The sequence below is a fragment of the Diachasma alloeum genome, unplaced genomic scaffold (assembly GCF_001412515.2).
Source record: "Diachasma alloeum isolate Michigan unplaced genomic scaffold, Dall2.0 Dall_scaffold_00684, whole genome shotgun sequence".
In the NCBI taxonomy this organism is placed as follows: Eukaryota; Metazoa; Arthropoda; class Insecta; order Hymenoptera; family Braconidae; genus Diachasma; species Diachasma alloeum.
In genome coordinates this window covers 316,513-334,431 of record NW_021680816.1, presented here as the reverse complement: position 1 = coordinate 334,431, position 17,919 = coordinate 316,513, and the positions used below count along the sequence as shown (strand labels likewise).

At 36.9% G+C, this 17,919-nt stretch overlaps 2 protein-coding genes across 4 annotated transcripts in view; one reads left to right on the top strand and one right to left on the bottom strand.

The window, feature by feature from the left end:
• Positions 1–17,919, top strand: part of LOC107044193 — a 345,751-nt gene that overhangs the window by 107,442 nt on the left and 220,390 nt on the right. The window contains exon 1 of one of the 3 annotated variants that reach the window (XM_015265991.1): positions 16,037–16,206. The exons of the other annotated variants lie outside the window; for them this stretch is intronic. Coding sequence (XP_015121477.1) covers positions 16,175–16,206 — 32 coding nt within the window. The 5' untranslated portion in view covers positions 16,037–16,174. Of the gene's footprint in view, positions 1–16,036; positions 16,207–17,919 lie in introns of those variants that run through there. 3 annotated transcript variants of the gene reach the window in all.
• Positions 142–3,035, bottom strand: LOC107044195. Its single transcript, XM_015265995.1, has 2 exons — positions 2,605–3,035; positions 142–2,535 (listed from the first exon to the last, which is right to left on the bottom strand). Exon 2 carries the CDS (start codon positions 2,101–2,103, stop codon positions 919–921), a length of 1,185 nt encoding a protein of 394 aa, XP_015121481.1. The 5' UTR covers positions 2,104–2,535; positions 2,605–3,035; the 3' UTR covers positions 142–918.

The window sequence follows — 17,919 nt, the reverse complement described above, 5'->3', positions numbered from 1 at the left end:
GAACCTTAAATGATCATTCCAGTCTTGACAATTGATTTCCGGATAAAAGCTTGATCAAAGTTCGTAAGGGATGGATAGTGTTAAAAGGGGAATAAAACACAGATTTTTCTCTCTTGAGGATAGGTAAATAATTAGTTAAAATTAAGCAAGGAATACGAAATTATATTAATTTTTGAAACCCCTTAATTTGTGCAGAGGAGCATTCAACAATTACGTCACGCTTTTTTTGGGTATTTTGGATAACATTGTCATCAGAGTATTAACTTGATACTTTCTTAGAAACTTTTATCACGAATTTTAAACATACTTTGACACATATCGACCTGAAAACAATTATTGCCAGGGGCAAGTCAAATGAGTTTCCATTGAAATAATGACAGATTCGTCGTCGTTGGCAAACTGCGGTACAGGGAGATACTCTTGGTCGACGAACTCTTCATCGATCCATTCTGCATCTTCGTCTTCTTTGATATTACGTATGATTGCCAAAAGTTCTCTTTGACGTTTAACAGCAATCCGCACTGCACGCACTTTCGGAATTGGAGTTGTTATGCCACAGTGTTTCTGGTTCTCTTTCAAGTTGCAAAGAGAGGCAAGATATGTCCCACATTTCTTGCAAAGCTTTCGTTTTATGTCTTTTTATACTGATGGACATGCTACATCGTAGGGAATTTGTACGATTTTTCAAAATTTGTTTAAACTCATCAAAAGTAGCAGGATAAATAGTGCGTTGAAGAAGTGATGACAAAAAAAGCGAGGAATTGACCATTGTCTCTTGAGATCTCAATACCTTTCTCAGTTTAAAGAATTGGTACTGGTGATGGCATAAATCCGTCTGGAAGAACATTGAGCAAAGAACTCCTGAAAGGTTCACAACAAGTCCTGTCATTGCATTTCATAATTTGTAAAAAGTATTGACTACTTCTGACATGTTTGGAGTGCCACTCGTTGGATTTTTTTTTGCAAAACACACTCATCGAGTTCAGAGTTCTCTGGTGAAATAAATTCACTAATGACTGGAACATCATCAAGTACCATGCTAGACCATAGTTCCGCGAGAGTTGTCCCAGCAAATGCGAAATTTGTCTTTTCTCTCTCAGTGTCAATCGTCCTCCCTTGACTATGTAAATATTGTCCATAGTGATCATAAGGAAGAATCACTCCAGCCAATTCTTTACTCAATGGTGCCATTCGTCTCTCTACTCTGTTGAAGGCACCTCTTCCTGGGGCATTACAAGCAATGTAGAGAGCATTCAAATTCTTACTTATGAAATGAGAAATAGCTGTTGAAATCACTTTGTTGTATCGGGGATTCGCATCTGGCCCACCATCAACTGTAATAATACCAATGGGTTTTATGCACTTACTGCCGTGAGCTGAGACTGTTTTGACTAGATCATCAAATTCTGGAAGTTCAAATAGATGTTCCATGTCTAGAGCATGAGAATAAGCTGTTGATGATGAATGTTTTGCTGATCGCATTGCTACATATGTCGGTCCTGAGTAGCTGACTGCTGCCCGATTTTCTACTTCATTCCCCATAATTTGTACGCCAGCATAAACTGATGGGATGAGTTTGTGGGAGGGAGCAACAACCCAATCGTGGTCAGGGAGAGTGACGCGATATTCCATGTACATAAGCAATGGTGTTTGATTCTTCGCTGCAGTGATACGAATGGGAACTGGAGCTTTATCGTCTTGACTTATGAAAAAAACTTCACTTGGTCCTAGGACTGAAGCCAAATCTTCCGAATGATGAATGGTTGCTGCGGCAAATTTTCCATCCATATGCTTCTGGTGAGTTTCATTACATGATCTCGTCAGTTTCACTGGCACCGTTTTTATGTGACGTTTTCCTTCTCGAAAATCAGCTCTCCGTGGAATCAAGCGTAAATATACACCACTTCGACTGATATTGAACCCATAGTCATTTTTCAATTTCTCAGCTAAATCATCGAGTGTTCTTACCCTTCTTATACATTCGGTTCGACGTCGGTCATCTGTAGCACTGCCATAAGTAGCAATTTCTGTAATTACCTTCAAAATTTCAGGTTGATCACCAGTGATACTTGCACGACCCGATTCATCTCTCACGTGTAGCATGGTTTTTATCTCTGGAAACTCTTCATACAATTCATTTAATTTCCTCTTCTTGTTCGCTCTGTACTTGCTTGACCGCTGTTGACTTTGTTGTAACTCCCTAAATTTCTTCTCTTTCTCTTTCAATTTCTTCTTTTTCTCTTATAGAATTTTGAATTCTTCAGAGGACAGCAAATTAGCATCACGTCGCAGAGTCAATCCCACCACTTCCTGTCGAAGAACATGAATTTCATTTTGAAGTTTCGTTTGAGCAGGTGTACTGTACGACTTCAATGTATTGCTTTCTTGTGGCACATCAGAAGTTGAATTTTCAACATTCTGATTGCTCTTCCCATTTTCAATATCATTCGGTGGATTATTGAATCGATTTTTGGTCTGATTGGAAGTGGAACTAGTGGATGGCTGTTCTGTACTATCGAGTTTCTTCTCAGCAGCCTAAGGAATAATTAAAATTTATATTCAATCTCAATTCTCAGTAAATTCATAGTCTAGATTAATACTCACTGTTGACCAAAAAGATAACATCTTCGCTTTCCTAATTCGTGCTGAATTTAATAATTCAAAATATTATGTATTTAGTTTGTTCTGAAAATCGTCGAGACCTTTGATAGAATTCCAAAAGGTTGTAGCTTCTTATTGAAGAGCAGCTGGTTTTTTCTCAGGGAAAGTTTCTTTGAATTTTGCACACAAATTTTGAAATGCTTTGTTTTTATCCATGTTGTCAAATAAATAAAGTATATAAAGTGTCTGGATTCGGGAAATATTCACTCAACGATCGTAGATATCAAACATTAGGAGGCAAAAATTGACAGGAGGTTAGGTGAAGAGTTACACTGTATTGCACATTGAAATAAGTAGGACAGCTAGATAAAGCGTGTGAAGAGTGAGTGGAATGCACGTCCCTGCTGATAAACAGTATTTTTCTGCTGCACCAACCTTCGTTGTCACTGAATGGATAAAAAATATGTAGACAACACTGTGAATGCCATATGTATCAACAAACTGCGCAGTATCGTTTAGGGCATACAACTACAGATACTGCATAATGCACGCCACCTAGTGATAACCATCGTATTCTTTATTTTTCGTTCGTTTGAAAAGTGAAAAAAAAAAGAAAATTATTTCTCACTTTTTTCATTTTTTCTTTGAAAATCGAATGCGAAACAAAAGGATATGAGCGTGACGTCACGGCCTGCGCGACCCCTCCTCCCCACCGTCACACATCATCACAACATTCAAGACCCCCCCCCCTCAGTGCGTGACGTAATTGTTGAATGGTCCCTAGGCAAAAAATTAAAATGAATTTGCATAGTTCTACGTCGAAACGCCGTAGTTACAAGTCGATGTTAGGGATTTCCTTGCCGATTTTTTGCTGAAAGTTGGTTTTTAGACGGACATTCTGAAAAAAAATTGAAAAACATTGTTAATTGAGGGAGTTCTGATTTGCTGCAAATTTGGTTTTTTTTTAATGAATAATTTTTTTTCTCAACTTGCCACCGATATTTAATTTGGACTTAGAGCGATTAAATTGCTCTTGGACACACGAAGGGCAATAAAAACTCACACAAAATAAGCATAACAAAATCTTCAAAATAACATGTCATGAGGTGGCATTCACTGGTGTTTTACTGGCGTTATTGGACAAAACCTGTTTTTTTTTTCAATTCCAATCATTTTTAAAACCATATTTTTAAAAATCGAAAGTTGTCACCAAAAATCATCAGTAAGATTTTTTTTCACTGCCTTTGAGTCCTTTTCAGGGTCCTATTTGGCACTCTATCCAACCCTATGCATGCGGCTGTGGATTGTACACTATACCGCATTCGCACTCCTATAGAGCATAGGAGTAACATAGGAAACCACAGGAAACCCATACTGGTACAGGCGGTTACTCTATTAGCAACCTCCCGCTAGCTGGAGCCTCACATTGAAAAATTCGGTTCCACTTGGGAGCGAACTCACCACCTTTCGCACACTAGACTTGCGTCCAGCCCATGACGAATATCTTGGTGTGCACATTAAAGTTATTTTTTCGCAGTTCTTCAATGAATATCAATGCTTTAAACAAGCGAACTAATCAAATTTTAGGGAAATTAGGTTTAATTAGCGGACGATTTTGAAAATGAGTGGATTTTTAACCAAATACTAGCAAACGAAAGGCTTCCACTATTATTCTATCTACCACCATGATTGTCACAAGAGTCATAAGAGAGGATCGATAGTGGATACAGAAACTGAGTTTGTTTACTGCTAAAAATAATTATGAGAAATTTCTAAAGCTAATCTCTTTATTATGTCCTTTATCATGTAATCAAAACAGATATGTTAGAGGCCTTTCATGGGTTGATAATGGATGAATTTACGAGAGATGAAATTTTCGATGCCTTGAGAAATCGTGAATGTGTTGGATTTCGATCTTTTCACACACAGCGTTTTGGAAAGGTGCAGTTATAATGTTCAACGGCGTAGGATCTTTATCCACACTTGAGATGTAATTGTATTCTTAATCTTCGTGCACAATTCCGTCTTTCCACCATTTCTCTTCAGAAACGATAAAAACTTTGTCTTGAACTATTTTACGTGATAAAAAATGATCTACGAATTTTACTTTTTGCTACTGACGGGAAGAAGAGAATAGTTTCATTATATTAGTACCAGTCAAAATCGACACAAAACAATGATAATTTCCATACCACTGTCAAATCTTTCATTATAGAATAATAATTCAACTTTCTTGCGAACATGTTCTCCACACATAAACTCAGCGTAAAACGTAAAACCTTACCGTTGCTCGCTTTGATTAATTTCTATTTCAAGAATAATGAATAAATAATGCAGGAAAACTGAATGGTTTCAACAAAGTTTTTCACAATGAGTATTTAATTGTTGAATAATTTATTCGGAATCGTCATTTTCTTCTTCGTTCCTCTTTTGCTTTTTGCGTTTTTTTTATTTTTAGGAATGGATTATGTACTACATACATATATACTATCCTATATATATTTTTTCTACAGAACCATATTATTACTTTTTTTTATACAGAGCTATATTAACTTTTTAACAGTTAAAAAAATGAAGTATAGAAACATATATGCATATAATATATACAGCATGTATTTTTTTCATTACAGTAAGACATGAATTTCTCTTTTTTTACAATTACTGTAAACAAAAAATTATAGTACATAAAAAAACATACATAGACATCATATTACATTACTTGATAAGCGGAATAAAAGCTTCAAAATCGTTACACTGGATTTTTTAAAAGTGCAATATCGAATTTTGGCGGGTGATGAATAACATGTCAATTATTTGTAGACTTACAAGAGTCGTGGGTCATCTAATAATATAATAAAAATTCATTCAATTATGAGAAAATTTCGTAATTAATCCTAATTTGCCTCAATTTTTATTAGGTTGTTTGTTGGAAGCATTAGTATGCAGTGAACTACTGCGATGAAATAACTTTAATTTACGACAAAATATTCGCTAAATTTCTTCATTAAAAGAAAAAATGCAGTTTTCAAAAAATCATAAGTCACTTAATTATCAATATTGTTCAACTTTTTTTTAAATGTTCATGTAAAAACCTACAATCAGGGAACAAATCGGCTAGGAAATTCCCAAAATCGACTTTTTGGCCTTGCACTGTGACATATACCTGCCAAATTTCTATCATTAATAAAATTAAATGTTCACACACATAACTGTTGTCAACCTTGTAGAGAATATATTGGGATTACAGATAATGCAATAGATGTCTTGTCACATATCATTCTATTTCATTGTGTGCGGAGGAAATAATATTTTTAAAAAATTGCAGGTGGCTGTATCATCGATACAGCTGTAATTGTACGTGGATACGTCCATGGTCTTTCCTTCTTTCTCGAATTTCCTAGAAACTCCTTAAATTCTCTCGAATTTTCTAGAAACTCCCTGAATTTCCTCGAAATTTCTAGAAACTCCTTGAATTTTTTCGAAATTTCAAGAAACTTCTCGAATTACCTCGAAATGTCTAGAATTTCCTAGACTTCCGATAGATGGCGCTACACATAAGGACCGTTTCCCAAAATGACCCCTCATATTAAAACCATAGACACATACACGTCAAAAAATTACTGTGCTGCCATGGTAACATGTGGTTTGATTTCACCAGCCCTGAAAAAATTCTGGTACCTGCACCGGCAATATTGCTATGCGCTACAAGAATTTTTCCCGTATTTAATGCATCGCACGGTATCGCACTACAAAATTTGCAGTGGTGACTCTAGATCTTCTTCAGAACCGGTGAAATGAACTCGTTTTACCCTGTTTCGTAGTGATTGTTCTGGTATTCTTTTCTCCGTGTAACGCCCTCGATTTAACGATTCCCTCAAATCGCACTCGAAAAATAAATTTTTATAAATCTCGAATATTTTTCAAAGTAATGATGCAAATATTATAAATTTATCTCATTAAAAGGTTCAAGGGAGATAAAATATTCAAAATTTTATTCATCCAATTTTGAGTTAGAGTGGTTTTAAGCTATTTGCTACTACATCTAGGCAAAACGGATTCATTAACATTTCTCCTAAAAAATCATTCAAACCCCTCGACCCCTAGTCCTCTAAACCTTCAACCCCAATACTTTCATGCCCCCTTTAGAAACAAATCCCCAGAAATCTCGTTGAGGATGAAAAATAAATACGAGAATATCTTGAGAGTAAGGATCAGATTCTTCATGTGAACGTAAACATCACTCTACAATCCCCCCGCTCTATCCTTTTCCGTTTGCCTCACAGACGCTACCAAAAGAGGGCGCGCCAATAGAGATAACAACCGCAAGGTAGAGAGCATTCCACCACGACGGAAGGCTTTGAGGATTGAAGAGGGAGGGTAGACAACCGGCCGAACCTGGCGTACGTTATGTACGAGCCATAACTTTATCCGGTGACCTATCGCAACGTCGAGTTTCCTCGTGCCATTACTTCTCATCCCTTATCCATGGCATGGTGCCACGGTAACTTTACCTACACTCCCACACCCCCTTCACTCGCGCATTATCCCACTGGGGAGGGTTCTCGAGACCCCTCAAAACCCTCCCTGTCAACTCATTCTAAATGATTATTTATATGACAAGTGAAATTAAATTCAATGTATGCTTTCAACTATTCTATTTTACAGTCCAAACGTTTGTCTGGGTAAAAAAGTATATTGATGTTTGCCAGGCAATTCGGTAGAGTAGGTACTTTGTGAATCAATCGGCTCGGACCAAAGTACAAAAAGGTGTATAAAATGTCACGGTATTCTCAGAATTTGTATTTTTCCTTTTCCAAACAAACGGGACAAAGTCCCTCCAGTTTCTCTCCAGAATCTAAATCCCCGATGGCACTGACTTCTTCTCCATTCTCACCCCTCAGGTAATCCACAAAAATTTTCTGCAAAGTCTCTTCTTTGCAGGGTCTTAAGAGTTGGGAAGTAAACTTCTTCTCTAAAAGGGGGGAAAGACGACTGGTAAGGTAGTGGAAATGAAGAAACAGGAGAAAAATAATTGACAGTGAGAAGGTCCAGAATGACTATATGTACACAGCCGATTCCAGGGATTCCTAGAGTGAGTGGATGGTTCCGGATGGAGACTCTTTCTAACCGAGGACGTAGTGCCTGGCATTTGGGTGGGAATGTGGATAGGGCGAAAGAGGGAGAGAAAAGGTGTCTCGGGACTATAAATAACTTAAGCCAGGGCCATACATCGTGGCCCTGAAGCGTTACTTCCGCCACGGGGTGGGACCACTGTACCACCCGTAGTCCGGCACTGGCCTATGTACGTTACTACCCTGGGGTTTACGGTATTGAGCCTATCTAACCCTGAAGAAGGAGATCGATGGAGTGGTTGAGGTGGTCAGGAAATTTGCCAATGGTTCGTTGATACAGGTGTGGGAGTATACTGAGAGGGATTCCCTTGATGGTCGTTTGGATGAGGAGACTTCAGCAATCTCTATATTGATCGATTGATTGAGTTGGAAAGCTTCAAAAAACTATTTCAGAGGAGTGAGCTAATTGAAAAGATGATTTGATTGCAAAGATTGCTTTCTTTGATACGTAACAGATACCAATTCATCCGTATTCATTTAACGTTTAGTCTTGTTGACAATGTCTTCCATTCCTACATACACAGAAAAGGCTACATTGATCAGGATAAGATAAAAATCTATTGATGATGATTTGAATGAGACTGTCTTTGCTTAACCTCATCAAGTCAGACCGGAATCAGCTCATCGTCAAATCCTTATCACTAGAAAATCTGCACTATTAAAAATTTTCGTCTGAATTTTCTGTGTCAAATCCCGGTAATTTTTATCGTGATTAATTGCCTCTGAAATTTCAGAGAATCTTGTCCTGGAAAGCTAAAATATTTCATTGATTTTCTGTTGGAATGATCTGAAAATCAATAAAATACTTGATTTTTCAATTCAATTATTCCATGAAAATTCGAAAAATTCAGAGAAAAATTGAAAATCCATATCACTTTCTTTCTGAATAATAATGTTTCATTGAAGATTCAATCAAGTTAGAAAATTTCCGTCTGACTCCCACTGAAAACTCATGAATTTCCTTGAATTTTAACTAAAACTTGAAATTTCATAACCATTTTTCCCCCACAATCGGATTCAATGTCACTCTCATGAGAATTACTACCGTATTTTCCGTGAAATTTCGAGAAACTCTGACAGTGTATACCTCAGGGTACCGTAGAAAAATACACACTGATAGAAAGGGTTCCATGTCTATATCTCACAAAACAAACTCAGCACGTCAATTTAACACACAACATTTCAACACACAACAAATTCAACACCAACAAAGTCAACACAATGTAACTCATTACAACACAATTTAAACATGCATAATAATCAACACAAATCAAACAAAAACACCATTACATGTACTCTGGATGTCAACAAACACATCGAAAATATCACCATTGGGCATCCAAAGGAAAAGACAATAAAACTCCCAGCTATCTTCATAGCATCCAACCCATATACATTTGAAATATAAATATATAGACACCAATACGAAAAAACAAACGAAACCAACCCAACCCAAATGATAAACCCATGGAATATACGCACTCGGGCTGATCAAATGTATATAAGCACGTTCACTTAATAATACACTTAGATGTGTTTTTTGTGAAAAATAAAATATGTTCAAATAAATTGATGTTGAAATTGAATATGATGGAAAAACCGAATAATGAAATAGTTTTGGTAGAAAATGAAAATGTTGAATTAACGTGTTGTGCTGAAATGACGCCGTGGAGTTTAGACGGGTCACCATAGAAAGGGTTAATTATTGTTAACAAATGGATGTGATTGGAGGCTAGGGTCTACTCAGTCTCACTAAATGCTCATTCGTTAATAGTTAACAGATGCATATTTGAGGAGCCATGTTTGACTCGACTTTCACCTTTCAATTGAACTATTCGTTAACTATTAAGAAATTTTTATTTGGTCATATTCAACTCTACCATTCGTTAATAGTTGACGGATCTCGTTTGGAATAAATGAATCATTGTATTAGTGCATGGTCACTACATGCATAATACATAATACATAATACATGCATAATACATGGATAATACACTCACAGCAATATTTGAAAAATTCCAAATGCTCTATCTATTTCTGGGAACATGTTTTCGCAATTGGCCTTTATGAAAAAAAAAAATCAATCAACTCTTTTCTCTGTAACCTTAAATCGAAAACAGTGAACCACCTCAAGGCAATTTTTCATCCTCCAAAAGCATATTTCATTAACACCAATTATTAGGGTTCACCGAACAATGTCATCAGCATTGTAGAAAGCCTCACGTACCGATCCCATTCATCGAAAGGGTGGTAATAGAGGGCCGGGTTTGGACCATGGCCACTCCTTTGAAACCACAAATGAGATTATCAACACAGATTCTCATAGAGTGCAAGCCCTGCACATACGTGCTCGTCCCCATAATTAAGCCATTATTGATATCCCGGTGGAATGAGAATATATAGAGAAGGGGTTACACAAAGAGGACATAGGTGGTGTTATATAATCTACAACCTACCTACCCCTTTAACGAATACCGTGGGAGGTGTGGAAGATAATTCCGTTGTACCCTGGAGGTTACACGGGTGAACATCTATCTTCCATATCTAATAACCGATAGCTGAAGAGTACTGGTGTACCAAGGGTCACGGCGTAGTCGCAGACATGTGAGGGTGCTGGTAGGGATGAAAGTACGTCTGCATTCCGGTTCCTTCGGCAATGCGGAACTGTTCAATTTCTGGGTAAATTCCATCTACTGGACATATAACAATGTCTTTCGGATAAGCCAATATAACTACTCAAAGTAGCTGTGTTTTGACCACTCGGCAATGCCAAGTTATACGTCATGTATTTCGTGACACTGTCACAGCACAACTGAAGCATATAATTTCATATTTCAACATTTTTTGTCTCCGTTGGAGTTGGATTTCATTCTCTGTTGGTTATTTCCCCCGTTGGAGGTAGTCCATGGGGAATTGCCCAAGGACATTCCCGAAGGACGTTATGATGTCTGTACACGTTGTGTAATGAATTGCTCATACCATGCTTCGCAAAAGGACATATACTGAGTTTTAGAAGAATTGGCCAAGCTCCATCACAATGTGAGATGCTTTTTCTTATATGGCGACACAGCGGTTGGTAAAGTTGGTTGGTTTACTATTTCCTCGTTTATAATAGAAGAGTCACTTTCAGCAATACTTTTGATGCTCCAATTTTAGGAGGAAATATTATTCATCATTGGACATGGATGGAGGTGGCTGTAAATTTAATGGGGAGGAAATTTCGGGATTGTGAGTTGGTGAGAATTTTCACTTTTGCATTTGGTGTATTGAGAACGTTAGGAGAATGACGTATCTGAGTTTTCGGTGTAAAGATGTGCACACGCAATGAAGGAGAGCTGAATTCGAAGTATGCATTCATGTTTTGATGCTTGTGATGTTTCTGTTACATGATTCGCGAGAAAACGGATAGTCGAAGAAAATGTAATTTTTAATCGAACAGGAATTTCATTAAAATGGCAGGTTGTTTTATATTTTTCATCAAAGAAAAGATGCCATGATTCACATGTTGCTGTCCTCTTTACAATCATTTATAATACCAATTTCAAGCTGTATTTAGGTCTGGGCGAGTCAACTGTGGAATCATCTAAAAATTTGGTTCATATCAAAATTCGGGGGGAAATTCAAATTGTCTGTCAGTGTTCAATTTCTTTATATCATTATCCTGATAGAAAACAGCCATGAGCACTGTGGTTTCTTCACACTGATAAGCTTGCCTGTTGTTGATATTCAGAAACTTCGGAGACTAAAATCAATAATATCGGAAAAAGAATCTACTATTTTCTCTTTAGAATGCATGTGTTCTTTATCTGTACATGTGTTTCATCCCCAAAAATTTCTGAAAAAATGTTCAATTCCTGCGTTGTCTTTGCAGAAGCTTTACCTCTCCATATATTCGTATCAACTTTCGACGGAAATTTCATCTGCTTCTCATGTCAGGTATGAGACTTGATAGGATTTCCGTTTCCGAATATGTGAAGAACCACCTCAAAGCCAACAATGGTGATAAAAATATGAAAGAATTCAGTAAAAGATTCAAACTCTTCAGGAAGCTCGTTCACGAAGAAGATTAAATAAAGAAAGAACATAAATTTTATGATGGGAAATATAGAGGAACTGATAATATCTGTTTAAGAAATGGTGTCAACTTTTTTGGGCAACGGATGGCTATCGATTTTCCTGTATTAATATTTGAAGAAATTACATACACGCAAGCTTCATATTTTTGAATTAATTATTCAATTGGGGGAATAGTAACGAATACTACAAAAATAGCAGTGTTAGTATAAAGGTACGATAATTTCCTTCTTTCTAGACTAGAATAGAGTATAATAGACAAACACGAGGGGCTATTCACTCCTTGATTGGGTGACACGATAATTTGGAAATTAAGTCAACTTCACGTGATTTCGGTAATTTCAATAATTCCAGTGATTTAAACGTGATTTCGGATTTATTTCATTACAGAGTTGACACCATACTTTCAGGAGTGACTAGCCATTCGTACAACAGCTTAAGGTTGTTGTCGTGTAAGTTTTTTTTTCGACAGTTTTTTTTTAAATTTTTATCGTAGATCACTCACAGTGTAGAAATAGTGTCAATCAATATACAGAAAAAAATGAAATTGATTGACCATTTCATTTTCGAGAAAACATCATAGAAAGTTATTTTTTCCCCCCAATGGGCGGGGCAAGTGAGTTCAGTATGCGAGTCGTGACAATAACGCAGCTTCGAGTCGGTGGCGCGGATGTATTTGAAATGGTCGGGTTATAATGAGTAGTTCAAAAATACGGTAATTCAGTCTTTTTTATTGACTATCTATAAACACTAATAATTAGCAAACATGGAAAATAGTATAAGAAAATAATAGATAGTCATGTGTTATTTGACTCATGACTCTCAAAAAAGGAAATAATTTTATCAATAACTTTTTTAGTTTTCGTAACTCGGGGTTGGTTCATGTCATTTCGTTCTGATAATAATTACATCAATCCTCCTTTTTGTTTACTCGCTGTCAACAACATGTCAAATGAGATACCAGAGTTGGCAATTTTTTTTAACATGTCAGATACATTGCTCTTTAAAACCATTAACGAAGGTAATAATGTCAATGCTTTTTCTTTGGTAATTTCCGATACAATACACTCCAAATGCGATTTTTTTGCAAGAAATTGCTGGTCCTTGGTTATTAATTTTTCTGACAATGTTTCTAAAACTTCAACATCAAATAGCGCTTCATGAAAATTACCACTAATTTCCAGAGAATGGATTCCAGAAGAGGATGGAATTGAGTCCTATTCGTTTTTCATTCTCAACATTTTCTAATGATAGTATTTCTTTACAACAACTACATTTTAAATGTTCGCCAAGGACTGAAAGCTCAACAATTCTCCTTCCTGAGCAACTATTCGTTTTTTCATTCTCTCGTTCAACCTGACTGGTATTTGCAGCAGTGTCTTGAAGTTTTGGTTTCCTTTGGCACGTACCATCTTCGAAGCAAAATTTCGCTGTTTATTCAATACATGCGCTTTCACAAACCTCCCTTTGTGCCTCAGCCGATTCGACATTTTTCCCAATGATTTTATGACACTCACTAACATAAACCACGAATTCTAGCAGGTTAGGAGTCACACGAAGAGAGAGATACCACTGCGCGAGGTTGCCACGATCGACAGCATTTGGCGTTAGCTGTATGCGCACGTATGCATGTATAGTACATTCATGTATGCGTCAACCAAGTCGCACTGTACATCAGCAAAAGTTTGTGTTTTAACACGGGTTCTTCCTTTAGCAGGATACCAGCCCAAAGCGAGGAAAATTTCAAGTGTGACTCTCTCGCGACAAGAACCTTAAGGGGAAACGGAATCCCTGTGTCCATATCAACTTATAGAATTGTGTTGTCTCTTACAATTGTTAATTTTTATCAATGAAACTTCTTTGTCGACTCGATCATTGCATTTTTGAGTCAATGAAGTAGTTCCATAACCATAAAATAATAATTGCAGGAGAAATAATTCTAAAAAATTACGTAGACACAGGGGTTCCATTTCCCTTTAATCTATTTTAATAAAATTCCCGCTCAACATTGTGAAATTTTTCTGATTCATACAAACATTTCCTGCATGCTCCAAACATGACCCTTTATTATTAACTTCCAACACATTCCACTTTCCCTCCTAATTGGAAATTTCCTCTCTATCAAATCCCCTCTCTATTCCCACAAAGCTATCGCTCAAAACTTTGGCGTGAAAAATTTCTGAGTTCCCAAGGTAAATCATGCACTTCAACCGAAATTACGAAGATGAAAGGCGTGGGATTAAAAGAAATTCAAAAAAGTTATGACGAAAAGGAAAAAACCTGCAGAAAAACTAAAACAACGACAGAAAGGAAAGTCGATAGAAGAAGAACGAAGGACAAAAGGGACAAGGGAAAAGGGTAATATGAAGGAGAGCTCATTGTGAGTCAGAGAGAGAGAAGGAATAACAAGGAAGCACGAAGTTCCACGGAGGGGTTGGCTTAGTTCTTCTTTCTTTGGTGGGGGTGAGAAGAAAGGGAAGATTCGAGCGGGATGATGCGCGGTGGTTGTCCCGCTAACCCCTCGTCACCCGTGTGCTGCTCTTGACGAGGAGGGGTGGAAAAACCCTCCACCCCTTCGAGTTGTTGGAGTGCGTCAGGTGGATGGGGAATTGTGGATAGCGAAAGGAGGATGGATTCAGCGAATCCGAGAGAGTGTGACGGTGTGCGCGGGGCAGATGGTGCACGAGGGGTTTGCTAGTGAGGCAGTCGTGCACTCGTCGCGTTGCGGGCTGGCCAAACTCTCCGGGCCAACACATTCTTATCCAAATGGTTGAAGACGTCGGATATCGAATGTTTTGTAATCATTTTTTGTTCATTATGTACGTTCGTACGAACTATAAAGGACTATCTGGGTGACTTGTGACGTTCATAATTTATGAACTATAATAAATATCGTGTGAACAATTTAGGTTTTGATATGGAATTTGTTCGGAATAGGTTTGGATGATTGTTTTGATGCATCTTTACTAGTTAATCCGTCATTTTTGAATGGTTTGGAAGATTTTGGAGCTAATAGATGATGATTTATACTTATGGGAATGGTTAAATCAACTTTAGTCGTTTGAAAAAGTTTCTCGATCCACTCGAGGACTTTTTACCTTCTTCAGTGAGTTTTTATTACACTTGTGGTGGCTCCCTAAGCCGGTCCATCCACTCTCGATACTGGCACGTGTGAGCATAGGGGCGCATCCTCTTGCCGGGAGAGCAGGGTCGAGGTCGTTTGCATACTACGCATCACAGAACGGACTCGCCCTCGAAAATAGCCAGGCCTTTTATGTTTTGTTCCCCTTTGGTACTTTTTTTCCCGAGTGTATGTAGTTACCATTTGGTTGTGAAGGGGATATTGTCGCGTCTGTTTGCTTGACTCCGGGGAAATATAAATACTGGTTATGGGGAGGTGCAGTGTCAAGTGTTGGTGATGAGAAGATGTAAATTGGGAAGGAGGTGAACTGAATTAGACATTTATTCATCTGTTCATTAGGTGTATTTGATGGTTCATCCGAATTTACTGTTCGAAAATTTTTAGATGCATTACGCTGATTTTATAACTCTTGAGAATTATGAAATTTAGTATTATCTATTAGTATTTTTTAATATGAAAGTATTCAGTCATTGAAAATATTTAATCCTCCTTAGTTCACAATATACCGAGAAACTTCCAACTTTCGTCTGAAACTTTCTGATGGTAATTAGAGAAAAAAATGAATAGAAAATTTTACTGATGAGATTTCTTGGACAATAATTCCCAAATGAATGCCTTTTTCCAAAAAAAAAAGCTTCATTTGATCATCAAAAGATTCCATCCCCTTGAAAAGTTTAATCTGTCTCAATTTTTGTAAATTCCAATCATTCTCTCTTTTCTATCCACGAAACTTTGTAAATGTACATCACGCACATAGACATCCCTATGCAAATTTGGGTTGGAGTTGCTCGTTTGGAAAACATGAAAGGGGCTGCTGATTGAATGGCACATCAGCCTGACAGCTTCCTCGTCGATTGAATTAAATTCCGAATTCGTTGTCCTCGTCAATTTTGTTCCCATGAATTATCCCAGTTATTCCCCTGAAAAAAATGGTAATTTCAGCATTAAAAAATTTACAATGAAAAGTATAATTGAACCAAACCCTCGTGAACTTGTTAAATGAAAAAGAAGAACGATAAAATGAAATGGAAAAGATGTTCAATATTGAAGAATTTTAATTTAAACTTACCAAGGATCGAGCAAACAACTCGTGAAGAGAACTTTTAGAGCGTCGAAGTTATTAACATGTAAACACTGTGAATAGTTTGATAAAGGAGAGCTGAGTGACGCCATCAAAGTTTGATGATTGGAAACGTGGGTGATTGAAAATCGGAGATAGTTCATCATGTTCACCTGTTTGTGGAACTTTTTCGAGTGGTAAGAAACTTAAAACATTGTTGGAAAGGCAAGCTCTTAGCTTATCCAGCTGATTGTTTTTTTTCACAATAAATAGCTGAAAATGTATAGCAAAAATTATTCCGAAGATATAGGTAAAAATTACCAAACGAAATGTAGTTTTTGACAAAATTGGAGAATGGGAATGGGTAATGAAGAGTGCACTTCGTTGTTTGAATTTTGGAACATCAGTTAAAATCTGACCTCTCCGAGTAGGAAAAAAGTACAACACTTCACATAGTAATTTTCTTTATCATTGATTTTTACCTTTACACCACAATGTGTGATGCACCCGCGAACCGGGATACGAAAATTCGCTTTATGTTCATTTTATGTTCACCAGAAAGCATTTCCCGACGATATTAAATGTAGTCCTCGCCTTCAGTTCGGATGAACTCACATCCCTCGGAAAATACGTTTTGGACCTCTTAATATAATGCATAGTGTTTTCATCCCCTCAGTAACTGAAGGATTCAATTTCGGGCATTGAGCACAGAAAATTGGGACGAAAAATTCTAACTGTATAATTAAGGGGTTTCATATAAAAAGTCAAAATAATGAAAAAAAATTGAAAAATTCAGGGAAGAAGTATCCAAGTATGCTGCATCACTGCGAATTTTTACAAAATTTTCCCAGATCTTGGGTTTGAGAAAAAACATGATGAATTTTCAATGTTGTTGTACCCTCTCCAGTTATAAGGCCGAGATTATCGCACTCCAAGTTCGAAGATTTTTTTGACGCCTCTAAAAATAATGAAAAATGCGTGAAAAACTAGTCTGCGAGAAAATAAATCTTGATTTCACATTCATGCGACTTTTAACTCTGTTGTAGATCTTTTGACCAATATATACTGAAAAATAAAGCTCCATATCATCGATTTTTGCGGTTTTTAGATCACTCCACCATGAGATGTGACAACGTCGCTCTCGACTGCATTGGCGCAAAATTTAAACGTCGGTACGAATCTTCTAGTCATTTGGTATAAATTTTACGAAGTATATTCATTGTATCAAAAAATAACGAATTGAAGTCTACTATTTTTCAATACTTTTATGATTTACAACTTGATTTGCAAAATCATCTTTTTTCTCATTGTCTTTAAGTCTACAACTCGTCGCCCCTCAATGCAAAGTGTGTTTTCTCGTATACCCATCGTGCTCATCGTTGTTACTGGCCTTTCTCCTATTCTTTCCTGTCTCCAATTGTTGCATACGTAAATTATACACTGCGTCCGTTACTAATTTACCATTAGAACGTTTAATATTTTCAATTGGAGGCAAACGATCTACTCATTACTTGTCTTTGTCACTGTCAATGGATTTAATATGCGGCCATATGAGATCGCAGGTTATACACCATACATCATGGTATACACCATGCAATTGAACCGAGTAGAATACTCAGTAAGACTATCAGTTTGAAAAAATGAAATGGCCACTTCGTCCGACATTGCCACCTTTTCCATGTATTTTTATGCAATGTCGATAATTATAGAGGAAGTTTAGAAAAATAATGCAATACGCGTAACTAATTGCAAAAAAAAAAATTAATTCACGGAAAAAGCGAAGCTTAAAACGTTAATATTATAATGGAAAACTTTATTTCAAAATTTGGATTATTCGTATTCAGTGATTGAATCAGGGCTCACTAATAATAGGACTCTTCTTCCGTTTCACCCCCCCCCCCCCCCCCCCC